This window comes from Lissotriton helveticus, chromosome 9 (assembly GCF_964261635.1).
Source record: "Lissotriton helveticus chromosome 9, aLisHel1.1, whole genome shotgun sequence".
Lineage (NCBI taxonomy): Eukaryota > Metazoa > Chordata > Amphibia > Caudata > Salamandridae > Lissotriton > Lissotriton helveticus.
In genome coordinates, this window is record NC_136070.1 from 1,066,535,000 (window position 1) to 1,066,555,738 (window position 20,739).

Here is a 20,739-nt window from a genome sequence, read left to right on the forward strand (position 1 = left end):
ACCTTTGCGGCACTGACACGCTCTCCGTTCGGGCTGCACAACCTCCAGAGACTCCCTCACGGTGCTGTTTGTTGTTTCACTGTGTAAAACATATGTGTTCATCAGGGACTACTTGTTTCTTTAATTTAATACTAATGTGTGGCACGGCGCACCTTCACTTTAGTATAGCTGCCGACCGGCCGCTTTTATTTCTTTATGCATAGCATGCTTTTACTTTGGGTACGGCTGACTGCTTTTGTTTCTTGTTTTAACCCCTGGCTGACTGCTTTTGTTTCTTGTTTTAACCCCTTGGGCACGGCCGCAATTCTGCGCCTGTGTGGCCGTTTATAAGAGTTAGTGGGATCATGACGGCCCCCAGCCGTCATCAGCACACGCCCACCGTGATGCATGAAGGACGGGGGCGTCATCAGCATGGAAGGGGTTAAAATCTGTTTACAAGGGAACGTAATTGTTGTTACCACGTGGCCAGGGTGCCCTATCAAGTGCCATGATGTGTAAACACGGTGTACATTGGTCTCAGCCGGGTCCCTTCAGTTTAGCACCCGAAACTTTCGAGCTCAGTACATCTGTGAGGCGAGCCGAGATGGCGCTCTATTCTTGGGCACAGAGAACGGTACGGTACGATACGATCTGTTTGGAACACAAAAGGGCCTTTTATAGCTGCACTTTAGGATGGTACACTCAGATTAAGCAGTTTGAAGTGCAGGACGGAATGTGACCAAAGGTTTTGATCTTAACCTAAACCGGAGGAGCAAACACTGTTCACGGAACGAGTCAAAGTCTGCAAGGAAATTAATGTTACCTCACCCTAGCCCTACCTCTGGCCTGGAGCTGTATTAATAAAGTCAGGATTGTAATTTGTACAGATTGGCATTTTTAACTTAATAGTACTTTTGCTGCCTCTAAGCACTAGGAGTAGCACTTGTTACTATTATCCATTGTAATGGGACTTAATTACCCGGCCATTTAATTGGTTATCATTAAAAATCTCTGCTTGTTTATGGCCAAGCTCGGAGTACAAGGGATATATAGAAATTCCTGGCAAGGCGCTGAGAAGGCTTCGCCATATTCTACTCGAACACGAGCAGCACACAGAGGAAAGTTGTTTTGCACAGTACTAACAAACCTAGGATTAAGAAATGGACCGGGAAATAAATGTTCATTATAATCCGCTTAATTCTGTTTTAACTGTAGCATTTGTCACCTCAGGTCACACTGGGCAATTATTAGCAGCAGCGAACTAAATGCAAATTACCATATGCTATTAAAAATACATAATCGCCTTGTACAGCAGCTAAAATAGTGAAATACTGCGATAAAAGACAGGCTAATAGTGCTTTTCCTTAAGTCATCTGCCTGAATTGTTGTTTTTATTGTTGGCGTAGTCGGACATTAATGTCACTAGGGGTGCGTTTTGCATGGTATTAGAGAAATTGAGCATAACGCAGACTTGCATAGTATTTTTAACTTTTTGTTCCACAATCAGAGAGTCCCTTATGCTGCACTTTGGTGCATGCATGGCAGACTCATTTTGTTTTAAGCAAATTCTCATTCCCCTCTATAAACTGATAGTTTTTCATGCACAGTACAGTGACAGTGGCACTGGGAGAGCTCTGCATCGGAGTCACACAAAACACATTTTTCACTCCCAACAAGTATCAAACTATTGGCTTTGTCAGTTCTTGTTATTAATTTCGTATGAGCACACAGTGAATTCCGAAGTTCTGTTTCTTTGGATAGCAATACAATGCCTTCCTCATTTAACAAAGCGGTACAAAAGAGGGTGGTGATGGACGGAGCATTTGAACCAATCAAACACTCACACCCAGTCAACAGATCTGGGTTTAATCCATCACCGTTCTTTAGCCCACTCTGCCACCCCAGTTTAGACATGGCCATATGCAAATCGGTCTGACCCTGTGCCTCATGGGAACAGTCCAGCCCGAACTGCCAAGCCATGCCTGGACTGGTCCCATGAGGCACAGGGTCAGACTGATTTGCATAAGGCCATGTCTGAACTGGGGTGGCAGAGTAATAATAATAATAATCCACATTTGTAAAGCGCACAATCACCCGTAAGGGTCTCTAGGCGCTGGGGGCCGTCGGGAAGATTAAGCGAGCTATTGCCCAGAGTCACATGGTGCTGGGCTAACCTGCCGCCGGAGCCGGGGATCGAACCCTGATCCCCAGATTCCAGCGTCAGTTGCCCTGGCCGCGGCGCCACACCTCTCCCGCAGAGTGGGCTAAAGAGCGGTGAAGGATTAAACCCAGATCTGTTGACTGGGTGTGAGTGTTTGATTGGTTCAGATGCTCCGTCCATCACCACCCCCTTTTGTACCGCTTTCCTCATTTAACATGCATAAATGTCATTAACTGAGACAAATCCATGCTATTAAACATATCTCATTAGGAGCTTGTCCCACTTCCTCATGGATAAGAATGAGGGTTTCCAAAGTCAATAAATAGAAAAAAATATCTGGCCGCATGCCTCGTATTCTATTTCTTTATTTTTGTTATAACCGAGGCACCCGCGCTTTAGCTTTTAAAGCTCATTAGGTCTCCCGTTACTAAAAGTTTGAACTATTGGTGTTGCATTATTATTATTAGCAAAGCCATTAGCTCAAACTTTAAGTAATGCAAGACCTATTGCATTGCTAACGCTTGTTTGTATTTATTTTTAATCCTAATTCAGCATTCACACTGTATACTTACATGAGCTTTTAGTCAGCCCCCTCTACATCCATTGGTGTATTGAGGGGTTAATTTTTTTGCTTCCGGGTACCACCGTTTATAGCATGGGGACCAACTTAAGTCCCAGGCTCTCTTCACTGTGAGTGATTGCATTTTGTTTGGCACATGCACATCTACCTACCTAAAAAGTAGCTTATTTTAATGTCATGAGTGAGAGGCTAACACTTTTTCGCTTTCATTTCATGTTTTTATTTTTGCGTAGGGTTATTTTTTTAGGTAACATTTTTTGCAAACACATGCAAGTCACATTCAGACCATAGCTATTTTAATGCCGCAGCTACTGCTTAATTCGAATTGCTAAATAAGAAACCCAGCTACTCCTCTTGTTTGGCGCTGTGCACAACATTAAAATGCAGATGTAGTCCCAAAAATGCTGAACTTCTGGCTTTTTTTCAATTAAAACTGCATTCTCCAAACCTCCTTTCTCCCATGCTACTATGATTATGCTGATGCGTTAAATACGCCGGTGATAGCTTTAAAAGGATCACTTCTAGGAAGCACTAGATGTGCTCTTTCTGTTTTTGACAATCTCCTGAACACTGAGGGCCTCATTATGGTGGCCTCTTAATTTTGATGGAGGCGGCAGTAGATCGGTGGAATTGCTGCAGATATCTTCACTTTCACCTGGAGAAATTGGCTAGCGCGTGAACTGGATCCATGCTAGATTTTTAATAACGCCACTGACTATCTGAAAAGGGCTTATGTACATTTATCTTGCACGCAATCCTGCAACCTGGTATAGATCTGGCCCAGCTGCCGCCTTGCCCTTCTACCTACGTAAGACACCCTTTGAGCAAGGGATCCCATTATGACTTTATTTACCTAATGGTTTGTTTAAAAAAAAAATGTTTGCACTACTAGTGAATGAATTCTACAATCCATTTTTGATGAGAGAGAATTAAAAGCATTTGTAAAATACTTCCAATAAAAGATAAAATGCAGTAGTTCATTACCGTTAAAAAGCTCCTTCAGCACGTAAGACACCTCTTTATACATCTTAGAGCGCCCGTCAAAAAAACTAGCACCATTAAAACAGATTAAGGGGCTTGACTGCTTTTGAAGGAAAATCGGGCCTGCTCTTACTTGGAGAAACCCTTTCCCTTGAGCAAGGGTAGTATATAACAATGTCGTAGTGAGCACAAAACATCACAAAGCGCAATGTATCTTGAGGTGAAGAATTGTCATAGGTACATGGCCCGAGTCTTCCACTCTAGGTCTTCCCTGATGCTCCGAAAATAACCAGTGCAAAAGGGTTATTCTTAATCTTATTAAAAGAAAGCAGTGTTGAGGTATTGTGATCACCGTCAAGTGAAGCTCTACTGCAGGGCACAATTTTAGAAGAATATACCAGCGGCGGCTCCTCCGCAATGGCGGAGGAGCGTCACCCCACTGCCTGGCTCAGGGCCAGCAAATGTAAAATAAAACTATGCTCTTGCATCGTCTTATTTTACATTTGCCGGCTCTGCCAGCGGCGGTGGGAGTGGCGGGGCTTAGGCACGGGACTCCACTCTGTTTTGGCCGGCCGTCTCAGGCCGACTAAAACAAACATGCGCATTTAGGGTTTCTCCAACCCAGCTGCAATGAGCAGCTGGGCTGGAGAAACCCCCACAGACCTGGTCTGAGCAGGGCGTCTTCCCTACCAGCTCAGACTGGTCTGCTGCACGGGGATTGGATGAGAGTTTGGGTCCCAGGGGCTGCTGGGACCCAGGAAAAGGAGAGGCGGCAAACTCCACGCTGGAGGCGGCAAGCTGCAGCAGCAAAAGGTACTTCTTTTTTTTTCTTCTTAAAAAAAAAAATATTATATTCCCCCCTTCCACCTTGCGAGCAACGCTGCCCCGCCACCCTTTGTTTATTGGGGCCGCTGCTGGAATATATACCCTTGCTGAGGGTTTAGAGAGCTCTCAGTTTTCTCTGTCGGCACATGCTGCCATTGAAAATGCTTCTTATTTGCGGGCAGGTTCCTGGTTGGATGTCCAAATAGGTCAGAGCGACCCATTTTCTCCATTGAGATCTTAATATATTTGAGCCAGGGAATAGTACTGCCCTACTGCAGGAGAAGACCATCTTTAATGATTGACTGGTTCAAACCCAACTCTGCGGTGGACCAGATCTCGATCCACATTGTCAAACGGGAAAGGACCGATGACACAGAAATCCCATCCCCCAGCTCTTCATGGGCTATAAAGGTAGCTACGGATTGCGGTATCTGCAACAACCTTAAACATTTATTTTGAACGCCCTTATAACCCCATATGTCACTCCTATAACTGGCAGTAGATACATTTCGCTTGGTATAGTTTCACTGCGGTTGGATATTACGGTCCAGATGCTCGGTGGTGCCCTGGGAGGAATACTGATCACCTAAACATAGCACATTATCAGGTGACAACGTAGTGAATTATACCAGAGTTGACGCAATTGAAGAGCTGAAATCCAAGAATTGTATGATTTATGAATAGTAGTACGAAATTCGTCATTTTCTTAGATCAAAAGGAAACCGGGTTCTGCTGAAAGCAACATGAGAATAGCACTCACTGAGTTCATTCTGCATGAATGAGCAAGTTCACTTTGTGGAACTCTACTAAGGTTGCAGGAAAAGGAGTTTAGGAAAAGGAAAAAAATCTATCGGACTGTTCTTCTTGGACGAAGATTATTGAGGGTGGTTCATAATATTTGTCTCTACCCATCGAAGTGAAGACTGAAAAGGCTGTATTCCATAGCTGCAAGCTGATCTGTGATCCCATGAAGAGGGAACGAGCTAGTGTATTGATATAACTACAGTATAGAATAGAGACACAAAGTCCAGGTTTAGAGACCCTCAGTTGAATAGCCTCTGGCGGGTCCTGATGAAGGTGGTCTCCATTGCTGTTTTTCCACCGAAACGCGTCGGCCATTTTCCTATTTAGATAGAAACCTTTTTGGTTGTATGCTGGACAACGGATGCAAAACAGGATGTTTTTTGGTTGCATTGGAGTTGTGCAAGTCTAGGATGTGTGATTGAGTGTGTATGTATGTGGTTCTCTACCTGGTTTATTAGAATTGTCTCACTTTTAAGATATATGCCTTTTTATGTATTTATAACTACATTTTTGGAAATGTATTTAAAGAAATGTATGTGATGTAAATTGAATAATTTTTTACATCCTGAAAAATGACATAAAGAAATGAGAAAAAGACTTTAAAATATAATAAATAAAGAAATAAAAAAAGTCAATATGTGGTTTGTTGTATGCCTGTGATTTCAGAGGTTATACCCAGTTGCAAAGTGTTTAAAGGTCACGAGGGAGTTTCTTCTTGCTTCTGCTTGGTATACTTTAACCAACACATGTAATGGTTTGGCCCCAAATCTTTTTGACAAAATAAAACACTGCGGCTACTGCATGAGCTTCCGTAATCCCTGTACAAACGGCAGTCTCTAATTTCTTTCCAGTCGCTGATTATAAGAAAAGACATCAGAACTCAACTACTAAGTTATTATTTCAGTTGAGTTCTGACCTCAAAATGCCTGCTGCCAGCAGCAGAGGTGAAAGTCCGGTCACGGAGTATAATTGAAGCATCTGTTTTAAGCAACAAACAGAACATTGCTTTTCTTTCTTCTGCTCTATTTTTTTTTTTATTTCTGTAATTTTTTTATTGTGTAAAAAAAATATATATTTACATGGAGCACGGAATATACATGAGTGGAGGAAAAAGGAAGGAGAAAAAGACCAGAGAAAGGGAAAGGCGCCGGGGGGGAGGTAGGACGGAGGAGGGGGCGGGGGGTGTTGGCCCAGTCGTTCCGTGGCTTTGTTCGAATGTCATTTTCCAAGTCCAGCTTGTCATCATCTTCTGCCGCCCCCTCCGCGAAGCTCGGTTGGTGTCCTTGACCCACGCCCCGGACGAAAGAGGATAGCGGAGGATAGAAGTCGAGAATGAAAGAGTGGAGGAGCCTTGCGTATTAGTTTCCTTTTGTTGGATCCGCAGGGTGCGCCCCTCAGCGGTAGTCTAGAGTTGCGCCTATGGGGGTTTGTGCGATGATAGGTAGAGGTCTAGGGGTTCCCACATGTTCGCCTGCCTATGAGTTTTCGGCGAGTGTTTCGCTGTGATGTTATCTGCCCCCCTTAGGAACGTGACCCAGTTTAGCCATGCCTGGGGCGCAGCCTTTGAGGTGTCCTTCCAGTTACTTAGGACTATTTTGACTGCAGCCGTCAGCAGTAGGTCAATGAGGTCACGATCCTCTTTCGTTGTGATGGCCGGGGATGCAAAACCTAGGACTAGACTTGGGAAATATATGTGTATGGCTACTCCTGTGATCTCATTGATAAGTGTCCCAATTCTGTCCCAGAATTCCCTGATCTTAGGTCAGCTGAGAAGGTGTTCTAAGTCTCCCTTCTCTCTGTCACAGTTCCAGCATGCATCACTCTCTCGGATCCCCAAGGAGGCCAGGCGGGGGCTGGTGTCCAGTACGCCTTGTGTACTAGCCAGTATTTGGTCTGGTTTAGCGTTGCTGTTATTTTTTTCCTAGAGGTTGATCTCCATAGTTCCGATTTCTCGGCCTCACTTAGTTCCCTTCCTGCTGCGGCTCCCCAGAAGTTTGTAACCTTATCATTGAGTTTTGTCTTTTTCGGGCGGAGTGTTTTGTATAGGTGTGCTACTTGGTGTCCCAGTGTGTTGAAACTGGCTGCAAGTTGTATGAGTGATGGTGTCCTGTTGTTAAGGTTCGCCTTCCTGATTGCCACTTTGATTTTCAGGAAGTTGTAGAGCTCTATGCTTTGTAGATTGTGAGCTTCCTTGAGGGTGTCAAATGTTGTGTGCTCGCCCTGTTTTTGGAGGTCCTGGGCAGTGGAGATACCATGTTTGTACCATTTGTGCATGTCTAGAACCCTATCCCTGTATCTTAACTTGGGGTTGTACCAGATGGATTCTAACAGACACTGAAACAAGTATTCACGGAATGTGTCCAGAATGGACGCATGACACCCTCAATGGCTGAAGCAACATAATTGTTATACCTAAAGAGGGGAAGGACACAAATGAGGCGAAGAATTTTAGACCGATCTCCCTAATAAATGTAGACGGCAAGATCTACGCAAAAATACTAGCCAATAGACTCAATGCGTACCTACCTAAACTGATACACAACTCTCAAGTGGGCTACATCAAAAACCGTATGTCCCATGACAACACGAGACTACTATGCCACATAATCAGCCACTCCTCCCGAAGCAGCAATGCAGCTGTCATGATAGCCCTGGACGCTGAGAAAGCGTTCGACAGGGTCTCATGGCCCTTTTTAGACCAATGCATGGGGAAATTCGGGTTAGGGCCAAACTATAGAAGGATGGTGATGGCTCTATACAACAACCCCAAAGCGCGGGTGGTGGTCAACGGAGGCACATCAGACATACTACACCTAGGCAGGGGTACAAGACAAGGCTGCCCACTTTCACCAGCCCTCTTCTGCTCTATTTTAATAACTTACATTGACAAGGAGAGAGATTTTATTTTTTGCACTCCTTAGATGGAGAAAAGATATAATCTTTCTGCATGTTTCTACACATTCTGAGCTACCGCAGCTATATCGGTTTGCAACAAATATCCAACAAGTTTTTGATGTATTTAGTTTAGCACTAGAGGTTTTATTTCTATGCTTTATGTTGGGAGACGTGCTTGCTTTTTCATATGAAAGAGTTCCGCACCAAGATTGTAAATGGTTTGTGGGAAAGGCGATGGTGTGACCATGTATTATATGGGATAAAGTAACCCGTACATAATAAGGATATTGCAAGTCACTTCTGAGTTCCATACCCTTATTAAGAAACTCTCCCTTCAGCCTTCTACCTCATGCCTCCATATGGTTATGGAACTCCTCGGTGACTTGCAATATCCTTGTACGGGCAGGAGGTACTTTATCCCTTATATAAGATGGAACTGCCTATTCTGTAGGAACAAGCACAACTATTTTGTCTGAAGTGCTTAGTGACCAGGAAAGAATTGCTAACTGAATCTGGAGGGGCTTTAACGTCTAGACCTGAATAGTCCAACATAGGCCCTGTTTTCATCATAGCAACTGATTATCTAAATGATGTCCCTTTGAGTGCACTATATGTATATGGAGGGGTTACAGTGAAAATATGTCCCTGCAGTTGGTCACATTCTGTAGACCACTTGCTTAAGACTAGAACCAATAGCTCACACCTGAAGCTCATTGCCTTTTGGTGGCTGTTGGGTTGACCACGTTCAAAGGAGTTGATGTATCAGAGGCCTGTCTGCTCTCCGGTGCCCATTGCACTGGTCCTCATGCTTTACACAGTCACTGCAGCTTCGCTCAAAGGCCAAAGCATTTGACTTGTTTGTGCTGTTGACTCCTCTGGTTGAAAGAACACTTCGGGAGGAAGGTAGGGGGGAGGGGAATGGGGCAGGGGTGGGTTTGTGTGCACTTTTACTTGGTGTGCCTTTCCTGTGAATTTTAAGTTTTTTTTATGCCAATTTAAGGAACTGGCGAATTCCAAAATTGAATACTCCCTTTTACAGATCTCAACATCATCTGCATGCACATCAAAATATAACAAGCATCCGCAAAGCCAGTAGGTCTCACCTATGAAAGCTCTTGGCTTTGGCAAAGATTTGTAGCCATGCTGTCCTGTGGCAGGCACATGCACAAGGGAGCATGGTCGGGAGGAGCTGAGTAAAGCATACAGACATCCGAAGGTAGGCAGGTGGAATGGGGGAGGAACACAATGGGGGAGATGTACATGAGAGAGACAGCTGGAAAACGGGCACACTCGTAGAATGCTTTTAAAAAAAGTCAGTACTGAAAAAGTGAGCACTGGAAGGGTACAGTAATGTGTCCATCCTCCAGGGGAGACACATACCTAAGGAGAAGGAAAGCCGGTAAAAGCTGATGAATTAGAAGCCGGCAAAGGAGAGCAATAATAATTCAACCAAGGAGAAGCAATGGGCGACCTCTAAACCCACAGTTCGGTAATCACATATTCCACAACTGCGATGAGACCTAAAAACATGGATTGACAAAACCTCTAGTTCTGGTCGTGTATTCCATGCTTTTGGCTTTTTCGATGCTTGTTTTAGTTTGCCCTGGATGTTTGCAAAGTTCTAATTTGAGGGAAACTACTGGACCCTCATCACACTAACAAAAAAAATGGATAAAAGCAAAAATGTTTTATTCCCAAAACACACACATTGCCCTAGTAGTCCCTGACCAAGAAAGGAACTTTGTTTTGTGTGGATGTGCACCTTGTGAAAGGGAAGAGGGCTATCACTCAAAGAGAATTTAGCCAGTGGCTAAAGTGGAATGACCCATTACCTCCCCCCCCCCCCCATACTGTACAGTGTAGTGTGCTGAAGAAAAATGTGAATGATACAATAACAGACCAACGGATGGAGTGGGTTGGCTAAAAATAAGTATATTATACTGCATATCTTAGTAAAAGCAAAAGGTCTTGGCTAAAACCAGACCTTGGAAAAATGCATAAATTGATATATTCTCAACCCCATGGATTCTCTCTTGAGGGCTTCTACAGTTTGCAATTTACGACGGGCTTGGGAACAGGTAAGGAAATGCAAAAGTTTCCAGGCTAAAAAGACTGTTACTGCAAACTGTAAGTTACTGTACCACCAAATCAACATTGGCATTCCCAAGCAGCTAATATTAATGGCAAATGTAATGATAGTCAGTGGAATACATTTTCCGGTAAAAGAAAATTATTTGAGTTTTGAATGTCACTTTAGATGCAAATAACCTGTTTATTTCTCCAATCAGATCTCTCAGGACCAAGTCATGATGTCCCACAGTCCATTGCGGATGTTCAGAAGGTACCACGACAAATGTGTTCTGGTGTCCGGACAAGGCCCTCTTCTCGATATTGCCAAATAGTATCCTTTCATTTTTGATGGTGCAAAGAGCTGTGCTTTTTTTCTTTCTTTTTCTCATTAGTATGTTGTCCAGCTTGTTTCTGTTGTCAGAGAGGTAAACTTTGTGAATTTGCCTAGGTTTTCAGAATCCTATAACCACTTAAATAAAAACGTGATTTTTTTTTTAATGCCCTATTTTGAGAAAGAGAGGGACAGAGATATTTTCTTTTATTTTCTATATACCCGAGTAAGTAAGTACCAGAAGTATTAGTTTTGTGGGCTGTAGTTCTTTAACCCCTTCCGTGCGGCCGCGATTCCCCCCCGTGTGCGGCAACCGCACGAACAGGGCGGGGCCGTGACGAACCCCAGCCGTCATCAGCACACGAGCACCGTGGAGCGTGACGGCTGGGGTTCGTCACCAGCATGGAAGGGGTTAATTGTAAATTGTCCTGGACTTTTGCCAGGGTAGATTGGTTTTTAGAATCTTGGTGTAAGGAATTGAGGAGTAGCTGACTTGCACCGCCATTGTATTACCTCTTGTTACAGATCTATTTTGGATTTAGCCTTTACGTAGTAGTGACTAACATATGGACTGAGTGGCTTTTTATTATATAGTGCAGTTGGGAAGTTGCTGTAGCTTTTTTTTTATCCCAATTTACTATGCAGAGTTGCCACTCATAGAGGGAGCTTAATCCGTGCAATGCGGTTGCTTCGAATGCTGCCATACTGCACTCTCACTAATGCTTTCCATCAGTCTGTTGTTACAGGTAATGTGTTTAGTCTGACACAAGTTAACGATGGCACCGTTTGGGATTTATAGCGATTGTCTAAGCCATCAAAGGCAGTACAGAGAGAGGTACATAAACCTAGGTCGTGGATTTATGCAGCTCCATCGATACGTCTGGTTTCGAGCTTGCTGCAATTGTTGGTAGTCCATTTATCAGCCTTCACCGAAGGTCTGGGATTTTTTAAGAGATCTGGCCTGTCCGTACTATTCCACGCATTCTAAATAGTTTGCCACTAAGGCAGATGGCAGAAATAACTGAGGAAATAAAACAGTAAAAATCAGTCTGCACAAAGACATCTGCTCATTTCCCAAAACACCTACAAAATTGTGTCTAACTGTAATTCAGGCAAAAATGTAGTTAATTTCTGTCACGTTACTTTTCTAAATTAGCAACCACTGCTATATTTCCCCCAAACTATTTTTCTGCAAGGTACACTAAAGTAAAGTTGCGTAAGTGATAGTGGCTACTGGCTTGGTTTTACAAACATTCAAACCGAGCTGCACAGTTTTTCCACTTAAAGAATTTAAAATTAGAAAATAACACCATTAAAACGAGGCTTGAACATTCGTCGCCTCGCCTATTAAACTGACTAGCTCAACATGGAGTTGAATTAAATGTCTAGACATCAAAGCAAGTAAACTCTTTTTGCCTCTATCCTGGTAATGTACTACGAGTTCTACGCCTTGTTTCTAGGGTCAAGAGAAATAACTATTGTTTGGGCTGTTTGGTTTTGCAAGGCTTTTAGTAATTTTTAGGTCGAGCCTGTCCCATTCCGCAAGGAATGGATAGGATCGAATTCATGTCGGCAAAACCCTCTTCAAACTAAGGGGTTTCAGCCCGGCGTTTTCTTGCAGTTCACGTCAACATGCACGAGCATTCACGGCCAGGGCTTCTCCTCCCCTAGCAGCACTCCTCCCTCACCAGCAACTCCCCCCTCCCACACCAGCACCTCCCCTCTCTCTCCCCGCAAACACAGCCTTTCCTTTCATTTCTCCTCCCCCTCCCCAGCCCGTAGCAGCACTCCTCCTTTTGTTTGCCTTTTCCCACCTATCTATGCCTGTCCCTGTCTTACTGTCCCCTTGCTAGAGAGTCTTTACTTCTTTTCAGGATCTGCGTGTCCGACTCTTCCAGGTGCAAATATCACAATCCTATTCGATGCTCCTTATAAACATTCCATGATGTGCCGTCTTGCATAGCATGCAAACACCACATCAGTGCATTTAAAAATACATTTGTAGAATAATAAATATGATGAAAACATTGTAGTCACGGGATAACCATATACTGAGGAGCTGCAAACAGTGCTGTATCAGCTACTTACAATAAAATTTAACTGAAAGACATATCAAAAGAAGAGCGTCATCATATTAATGTTTCTAGTCAACTAAGCTCTCAAAAGCAAAGCGTTTTCAAGAAGTGCACGTCCTCGTGCACGAGCTTGCCCGAGCCTTCCAGCAGCATTTCTCCTCCCCTTACCATTTGCTCCTGCCTCCGAGAGCTTCAAAGGATCTATCTGCTTCCCCGCCCACTGCTTCACACTTCACGGCCACCAGGCATGAGTCGCATTTCTCCTTCCTTCGTGCCCAGCCCCCCTCCCAGCGCTGCCTTGTTCTAAAGTCCATCTGTGGCTCCTCTTAATCTCGTCCATCTTCCCTTTCTTTCCCTTGCCTTCGATCCCTTCATGCCCTCTCTCTTCTACCCGCCGCTTTGCCTCCCCTCCCTTCTTCTCTCCTCTCTCCTCCTTTCTCGTTTATTTATATTCCGTAAATCACTTTATCTTCCTGTGCCATTCTCCCGCCACCCGCATGTCGCTGCTTGTTTAATAATGCTACTGAACGGTTTTGGTTTTATAAGATCTGCAAAGTAAAGTAAACTGTAAAATTCCTTTGATGGCAAGTTTCAAAGTTCGAGGCAATTAAACACTCTCCAACCTGAAGAATTATATGCTGAAAACATGTCAAAAAGGATACGGTGGCAAGATTTGGTCTAACAGCCTGTCTGGATACCTTTACATTTAGAACTTCACAGCTCCAGACACCCAGAGACGCCCAGGCCCACTTGCCATGTAAACGCTGCTCGAGACTTCCCTCATGTATCAGGGCTCCAGTGTGCATTTCAGTGTAGTGTTCAGTCCCAGATATATCACTTATATCATCTGCAGAAAAGGCATGGCTCTGCGTCCACAAGCATTACAGATAGTTGCCCTTCACTGAGAGGGCAGCCGCCAAAACAAAGTACACAGGGTCACTTTAGCAGAGCTGTGCAGAAATGTGGGTGGCTAAAAGGCGTGGAATTCGGCAAATTTGACACAGAGCAAAAATGCACAGCAAAACATATTTTTAAATTGCTGTTTGCAAACCTTGGCTCCTTTAATGAGCATTCACATTTACTAAACGTTGATTGCCATTTTAAATCATCCAGTTTTAGCACAGCACACAAACAACTTAACGGAGGGTCACCCAGGGGGCAAGATTTATTTATTTTAAATGAGTAAGTAAAAAATTACATTGTGGTTCCAAACTCCAGCTTTGCAGTTGGGCTTTTACATGATTATCATTTTGGAGCACTGTGTGCGTTCACACTTTTGGTTAGGTATTGTATTCGCTAACATAAAAGTAAACAAGCATTGGCATAGCCAATAGGTCTCGCTTTTTGGACCCTATAAGTATTTAGTTATGCAGCAGAATATCCTTGGTGCAACAACACCAACTGTTGCATGGCTAAACACTTTTAAGGTCCCAAATGCGAGACCTATTGGCTATGCCAATGCTTGTTTTCATAGCTTTTAAAGGGCACACAGAATGACAGAATCTACATAAAGCAAATAAGGGTAAAGAACCTTCTCCTCATTTAGAGAAATCGAACAGATCGTTTGTACCTTCGGCTGAATTTCCATTAGGACATTCGTGCACCCCTGCTTCCCCAGAGCAGGCGTTTTAGGTATGCTTCCAAGCATACACATTTCCTGTTCTGTCTGAAGAGACTATGCTGGGCTTTCCATCCCTTGTGCTAATTTGTTATTATTATTTTTTTTATTTCTCTTCTCCTGCCTTGTCTTTTTTTCTTTTCTCTTAGCTTTCCAGTTCTTTTCTTATTGTGCCTTTCACTTTTGTTGACTTTCCTCTTTTTTACTTTTGCTTTATTTTTACTCTTGGTTTATCCTGTTTCTCCTTCTTGTTCTTGCTCATTTTCTCACTCGTTGATTTAAAAAAAAAAAAAAAAGAATTCTCACTCATTACTTCTTATCGTTGCTTTTTTTTCTGAGGGCGGCGTGGAACCACAGAAGAGTAGAAGTAAATGATGAAAAGAAAACGGCAATGGATGAACAAAAAACAAAAAAACATGAATAAAGGTCCCCAAAATTGATGCTGGTTACGTTTCTAAAAACCTTTCTGTGTCGTGCCTTGCAGCTGTGAAAGGCAATTGACACAAAACAAGTTTAGAATAGTTGCATCGCAATTAAAACTTGTTATCTCTAGATTATGTTAAGAAGCTCTATATTAAAACAACTAATTATGATAACTTTTATCAAGATTCCTCATGGGGTCGGGCAAAGGAGCGGTTAGCTAGTTTGTGATCCTAACAATGATCCGCCATTATGTGCCTTCTACTAGCAAAATGGCGGGCCTTACTCTGATCAAGAGAAGTTGATTCTTATAAATTGGTAAAGAGGATGTCTCCTGGTTTCACTTAGAGATCAGAAATGAAGGGTGTTGATTTATCTCAAAAGCAGCTATACTTCAGAGATTCACGCATTTGCTTATATCTATGAGTTGTATCTGAGTTAGTGGCACACTGGAGTCTCTGCCCGAGAACTGCGTTTGCAGTATCACTACACTCCTCTCTCCCAGAGTGCTTCTTCCCACAGTGCACGATAAAGATGGAGACCTCACAAGCACAATACCTGCTGTGCGGAGCGAAGGTTGGATACTAACAATAGGAAAAGTACAAGGAAGTTTACCATTTCAGGAATATAGAGCACGTTACCTTTTTGTCAATTAGTGTAAAATGTTTAAACACTTTTTAATAGAATTCAAAAACATAGTAAAGCGAAACCACTTTGTAAACTGAAATTGTGCCCAGGTTGCCTCTTAAACTGAGCACTAGTGTCAGCTGTCTAAGGCCAGACAGGGTGACCTATAATTGTAAAGAAAATGAGATCTGAAACTAATATTTCAAACCAGTTCTAATCCATAGATGATGGAATGTCACTCTTACAGAATTACTTTGTAGATGATTAAAGGAGATCACAAGAAAAAGGAGGGTTGTGGGGCGCTATCCTACCTGCGGCGACTGCCTCCAGGACCAAGGGGATTAGGAATGAGGATTAAACACCTGCATCTTTGTTTTAACAGTCTCATTCATGAGTCATGACTCGAATCCCAAATAGGCTCCTCTGGTTTGGGAGGTGTTAAGTGAGTGAGCGGCTGCTGCACTGAGCCGTTTACATATCTGTCGCTGAAGCCATAGCCTGTGATTATCCTTCTTTGTTGCATGATCTCGAGTAACTTCAACTGTGGTACTCACTCTACATCCACAATCTGTATTTCTAAGCCCAATTCACATACCAAATAACTACAGGGTGATAAAACAAACATTTTCAAAGTATTTGCAATTTGTTATTGGAAGCGTTTACCTAGAGATTGGTATGGTTTTACTCCTGCACGGCAAACCTCTCCTGGTTTTTTGAGACCCATCTCCATACCTGCAGCCAATTTGAGGCAATTGAACAGTGTGGATTCCTAGATTTCTATGTTATTTGTTGAGTCACAAAACTTTGCGTCCAATTATTATTATTTTTTTGTTAAACAACTTTTATTGATTTTATCATCATCAAAACAATATATTCGAGCGATGTGAGTCATATACAACATCAAAAGGATATAACGAATAGGAATCGCAGTCCCCTCCACTTCGCATATATTTGCATTACAAACCTACAACAAGAACATATGCATTCAACAAAACCTAACAATGCGCCTTATCTTATGCGTGATATTCTTGGTTATCAATTTGAGTTGTTTTAACTGTTATGTATCCTTAACCTGTGTCATCAGCCTGGGTTTTTCAAAACCAGTCACTATTGACGCGCTGCGTGAAACATTCCCCATGCTGGACATGGTTGACCACAACAGAAGACCTAAAATTCTGGTGAGTATTTCTTAGAGATGATGGATCACCTTTTAAACAGTTTACATTTTGCAGAAATGCATGCGAAATAGTGTTCTTTCTCTCGCTCCTCTTCTTGCTTAAGAACGCAGATATTAGTCCTGCGAAAGCTAGACCGTCTGAATGAATGAATGAATGAATGACTTGTTTTGTTCAGAAAAGATTAACATTTTAGATCCTCCGACTACTTTGGTGCTCTCAATTTAATGTATGCTATCTTTAATGTATGCTATTTAATTTGCCGTCCTGTTGTCCTGGCTACCTTTAGTTGCTTGTTAAAACATTGGGGACCCCTCTTCCTAAAATGGGTGGCAGAGCACAGGACTGATGATGTTGACACAGGTTTTATTAAAAAAATAAATAAAAGAAAATATAGATGGACCCCTGATGGTTTGTATGTCCCATTAACACCCCCACATTATACGGGGAGTTATTAAATAGGTGGAATAACAGGAGTGACCACATTGCAAAAGTATTTTCACCTTTGCACTGTTAACTACATTGTTCCTGCTATTTTTTTAGTGTTTGTTTTATGTAGTTTTTAATCGATTTTAAGTGTAAATTATATTTCTATTTTTTTTAAGTATGTACATGCTGATTACTTTTATTTTCGTAATCCTGGCTTTCTTTGTCCCGGTTTGTCCATCTTGTTTTTGTCCATTCCCTGGAGCGCAGCCTCTTTACTTCTGCTCTATCACTACTCACTTTTAGGAACTTCTTTTTGCTTAGACCCTAAATGAGAGTGCACGTTTACCAGCTATTTCCCCTCATGTGCTTCTCTTCCTCCTGCTTTCTGTATTGCTCTTCCCTGTGTGCTTCTCCCTTTGATACATGTGGTTCTCTCCTTCGTTTGCATCACACTCTGCTATCCTGGTTGCCAACCTCAGTGTGCTTCTCTTCCCTTATGCCCTCAAACAGACGCGCCAAACCACTCCTCCGATGCCCACTCCCACCCTCTTTGCCCAGTTCTTTTTTTTTTTCTTTTTCTTTTTAGAGGTCCAGGCAGCAAATTGCTGCTGGCCCTTCCACTTTACAGATAAAAGCGCTTTTTCATTTTCATAGTTTTTTATAAATTGCTGATCAAACCCGGATGTATACGGCATGATGCATTCGCACACCTACATTTTTTTATTTTGTTCAAGCTGTACACTATGGTTTGGTTCTGACACCTCGTACCAGGCTTACCAGGCTGTAGAAAGACTAACGGTTGATGCATGCTATAACCCATGGGCAAAGCCAGTGCGTCATGGGCTCTAGTGTAAGGAAACCAGCAAGGAAGGAATTGGGGCCCTGGCTGCTGTTTGAATTATTCAATACAGCAATAATAAGGATTCATGGGGCCTCTTCAGGCCTCTGAGCCCCAGTGTCACTGTACCTGCTGCACCAATTTAAGCTGCCCATGCTCATAGTCCAGCAGCGGTCGGTAGTGGGATGACCTGCAGGGCGATGACGTGGGGAGGCGGAGGGGCTGGGTGGGGGGGGGGGGGGTAGTAATGTATGGATTATGGAGTTTCACAGGTAAGTAAACATATAAATAAATAAAACTAATTTCGTTGCACGCACTGCATCGCATTTGGTGATGCAGTGCACGCAATGAAATTTGTTTGTTTTATTTATTTATAGGTTTACTTACCTGTAAAAATCCATACATTACTACCCCCTACCCTGCCCCTCCCCCTCCCCACGTCACCGCCCTGTAGGTCATCCCACTACAGACCACGGCTGTCATAGTCCTTGTTTTCTCCTTTGTGTTTTGTTTGTGTATGGTTTTCCATGGAATACACCATGAATGCTGCACAAAGAGGTGGTTCCCATGCGTGTTGTCCTTGTTCTAATGTGTGAACTGGTCAAGCTCCATGCTACTATCTTTAAAGCTTTGCCTAGAGGCCCTTCGCCATGGGGCAGGCCAAGTATTGTACGTCCACATAGTGGTAGTACAGCTGCACCGCAACACCTGAGCATTTGTATGTAGCTTTGGTGGTAGTTGTTTAGCAGCAGAGACACTAACCTACAGTCTCTTGCCAGACTTTCCTTGGAAAGGTTGGCATAGTTAACAAATTGACTATTTTAGTGCCTGTCGGCACCCTGCACGTGCACTTGATCCGTGAAAATAACAGCAGCATGTGGATATTCTTCCAAAGGCTGTATAAGAGTAAATGGTATTTTCTGTGTCTTGGTGGTCCTAACATAATCTGGCTTGTGTTCACGGAAGAGAAAGTTGTTGCGAGTGTTTGCTCATATCCTTTAAAGACGGTCCTAGTGTGAAGAAAGTGGAAACCAGTAGCAATCCTGCTTGAGGTTTTAGTCATTAATTGAACCATTTAAACTCAAGATTCTATATTGATTGAGCAGATGAAGGCTGGATTTCTAAAACAGTGACCACACCACACTGGGAAATAAGCCTTGTTTGGCAGTTAGTTCTTATAAGCTGCTTTCGCTCGTGTACACTAGGGACAGGTTTAAGGGATTTGATCATTGGAATGGATTACCATTTAGCTAGGTTTAGCTGTCAACCAAATACCATCTTGTTCCACTAATTGCTCATTAAAAATGTTTGCTAAACCCATTAATATATAATTGCAAGAAGAGCCATTTGTCACCCTTAACAGCACATAACTGTGCTCTTTTTCTGCTACATCAAATAATCAGCCTCTTTGCTGTCTACAACCCAGACACAATTTATAGAAAATAAATTATATTTTTGGATTATTGATTATATTTTTGTCTGATGAGGTGTTCAGTTGAAGTGAAGTACTCAGAGGATATGCCAGAAATTAAGGTATTGTTGACGGGAATGTATAAACCCTGAAGGAGTTCGTAGTTAATCCAACCTATTCCTAAGTTTAACCCTGTGCTCTGAAGAGGAAACCACTTGTCACGCGTAACTCCCAAGAAGAAAGTGGAAGGGAACAAGAGAGCGTAAGTAAAATGTACCATGACACTCCAAGATTGACTCCCTTTTTCAGTAGGAAGTACTTAGATGGGATTGGCTGCCTCTTCAATAGGAGCATCTTAATAATGGACAGGCAGGGTATGTACAAACAACCATGCAAGAGCAATAACTGATTATATGTTAATGTTAATGTTAATGAATATTTATAGAGCGCGCTTACACCGGGTGGCTTCAAGGCACTGACCGAAACATGATATGCTACAAAAGTGAACTAAGAAGACAGCAGTGCTCACCGCTATACCACATTGTATGCTTGCAGAAACAGCCAGGTCTTAAGGAGTTTCCGAAATTGCATGATATCAGTACTAGACCGAATATCCAGAGGAAAGGAGTTCCAAAGTTTAGGAGCGAGGACCGCAAATCTGCAGCCCCCTTGACGAACTTGCTTGAAGGTAGGAATAGTAAGAAATGAGAGATGAGCAGAGCGGAGGCTTCGAGTTGGAGCATATCTAAATATCAGGCTGTTAATAAATGCAGGACTTTTTCCATGTAAGGCTTTGAACACAAGGCAGCCTGTTTTAAAAGCACAGCGCTGAAAAATGGGGAGCCAATGTAGTTTTCTGAGCACGGGTGTGACTAGTTGCCATCTTGGTTGCCGGGAGACCAGTCGAGCTGCCTGGTTTTGAGCCAGCTACAGTCGCTTAAACAGATAGGCATTCCCAGGTACACAGAGTTAGCATAATCCAGATGGGATATAACGGTGGCAGTTATAATCCGGATCAGAGCATCATGGGTGAAAAAAACGATAGATCTTCCTAATCTTGCGCATCTGGAAGAAACACTTCGAGATCACTGTGCCTACCTGGGACTTTAATGTGAGTTCATTATTAAGGGAGACTCCCAATGTTTTGGCCGAGCTGGAAGGGGAAGGTGGTTGACTCAGCTCAGCAGGCCAGTAGTGTGGGCCCCAGAACTTATAGCTGTCCCCGGTCAGAAGAAGCTCTGTCTTACCCGGGTTCAGTTTAAGGTGATTATGGTCCATCCACTGTTGTATGTATAGCATTGTAGCCTGGAAGTCCACAACAGAGCTATCGGAGCCATCTATTTTAAAGTCCAGCTGTAGGTCGTCTGCATAATTGAAAACTGTCATGTTTCTTTCCTTCAAGGATTGGATCAGAGGGGAAGTATAAATATTAAATAAATGGGGGGACAGTGCTGAACTCTGTGGAACTCCACATGTGATTTTATGAGGGGGAGCCAGGAAGGGCCCTTGGCGGACCGCCT

General features: G+C 43.0%; 1 protein-coding gene across 1 annotated transcript in view; it reads left to right on the top strand.

The window, feature by feature from the left end:
* LOC144782208 (haloacid dehalogenase-like hydrolase domain-containing 5) overlaps window positions 1-20,739 on the top strand; it is a 102,625-nt gene that overhangs the window by 31,840 nt on the left and 50,046 nt on the right. Inside the window, exons 3-4 of the mRNA XM_078661432.1 lie at window positions 10,514-10,626; window positions 16,451-16,544. Of these exons, the coding sequence (XP_078517558.1) occupies window positions 10,514-10,626; window positions 16,451-16,544 (207 nt within the window). The remainder of the gene's footprint in view (window positions 1-10,513; window positions 10,627-16,450; window positions 16,545-20,739) is intronic.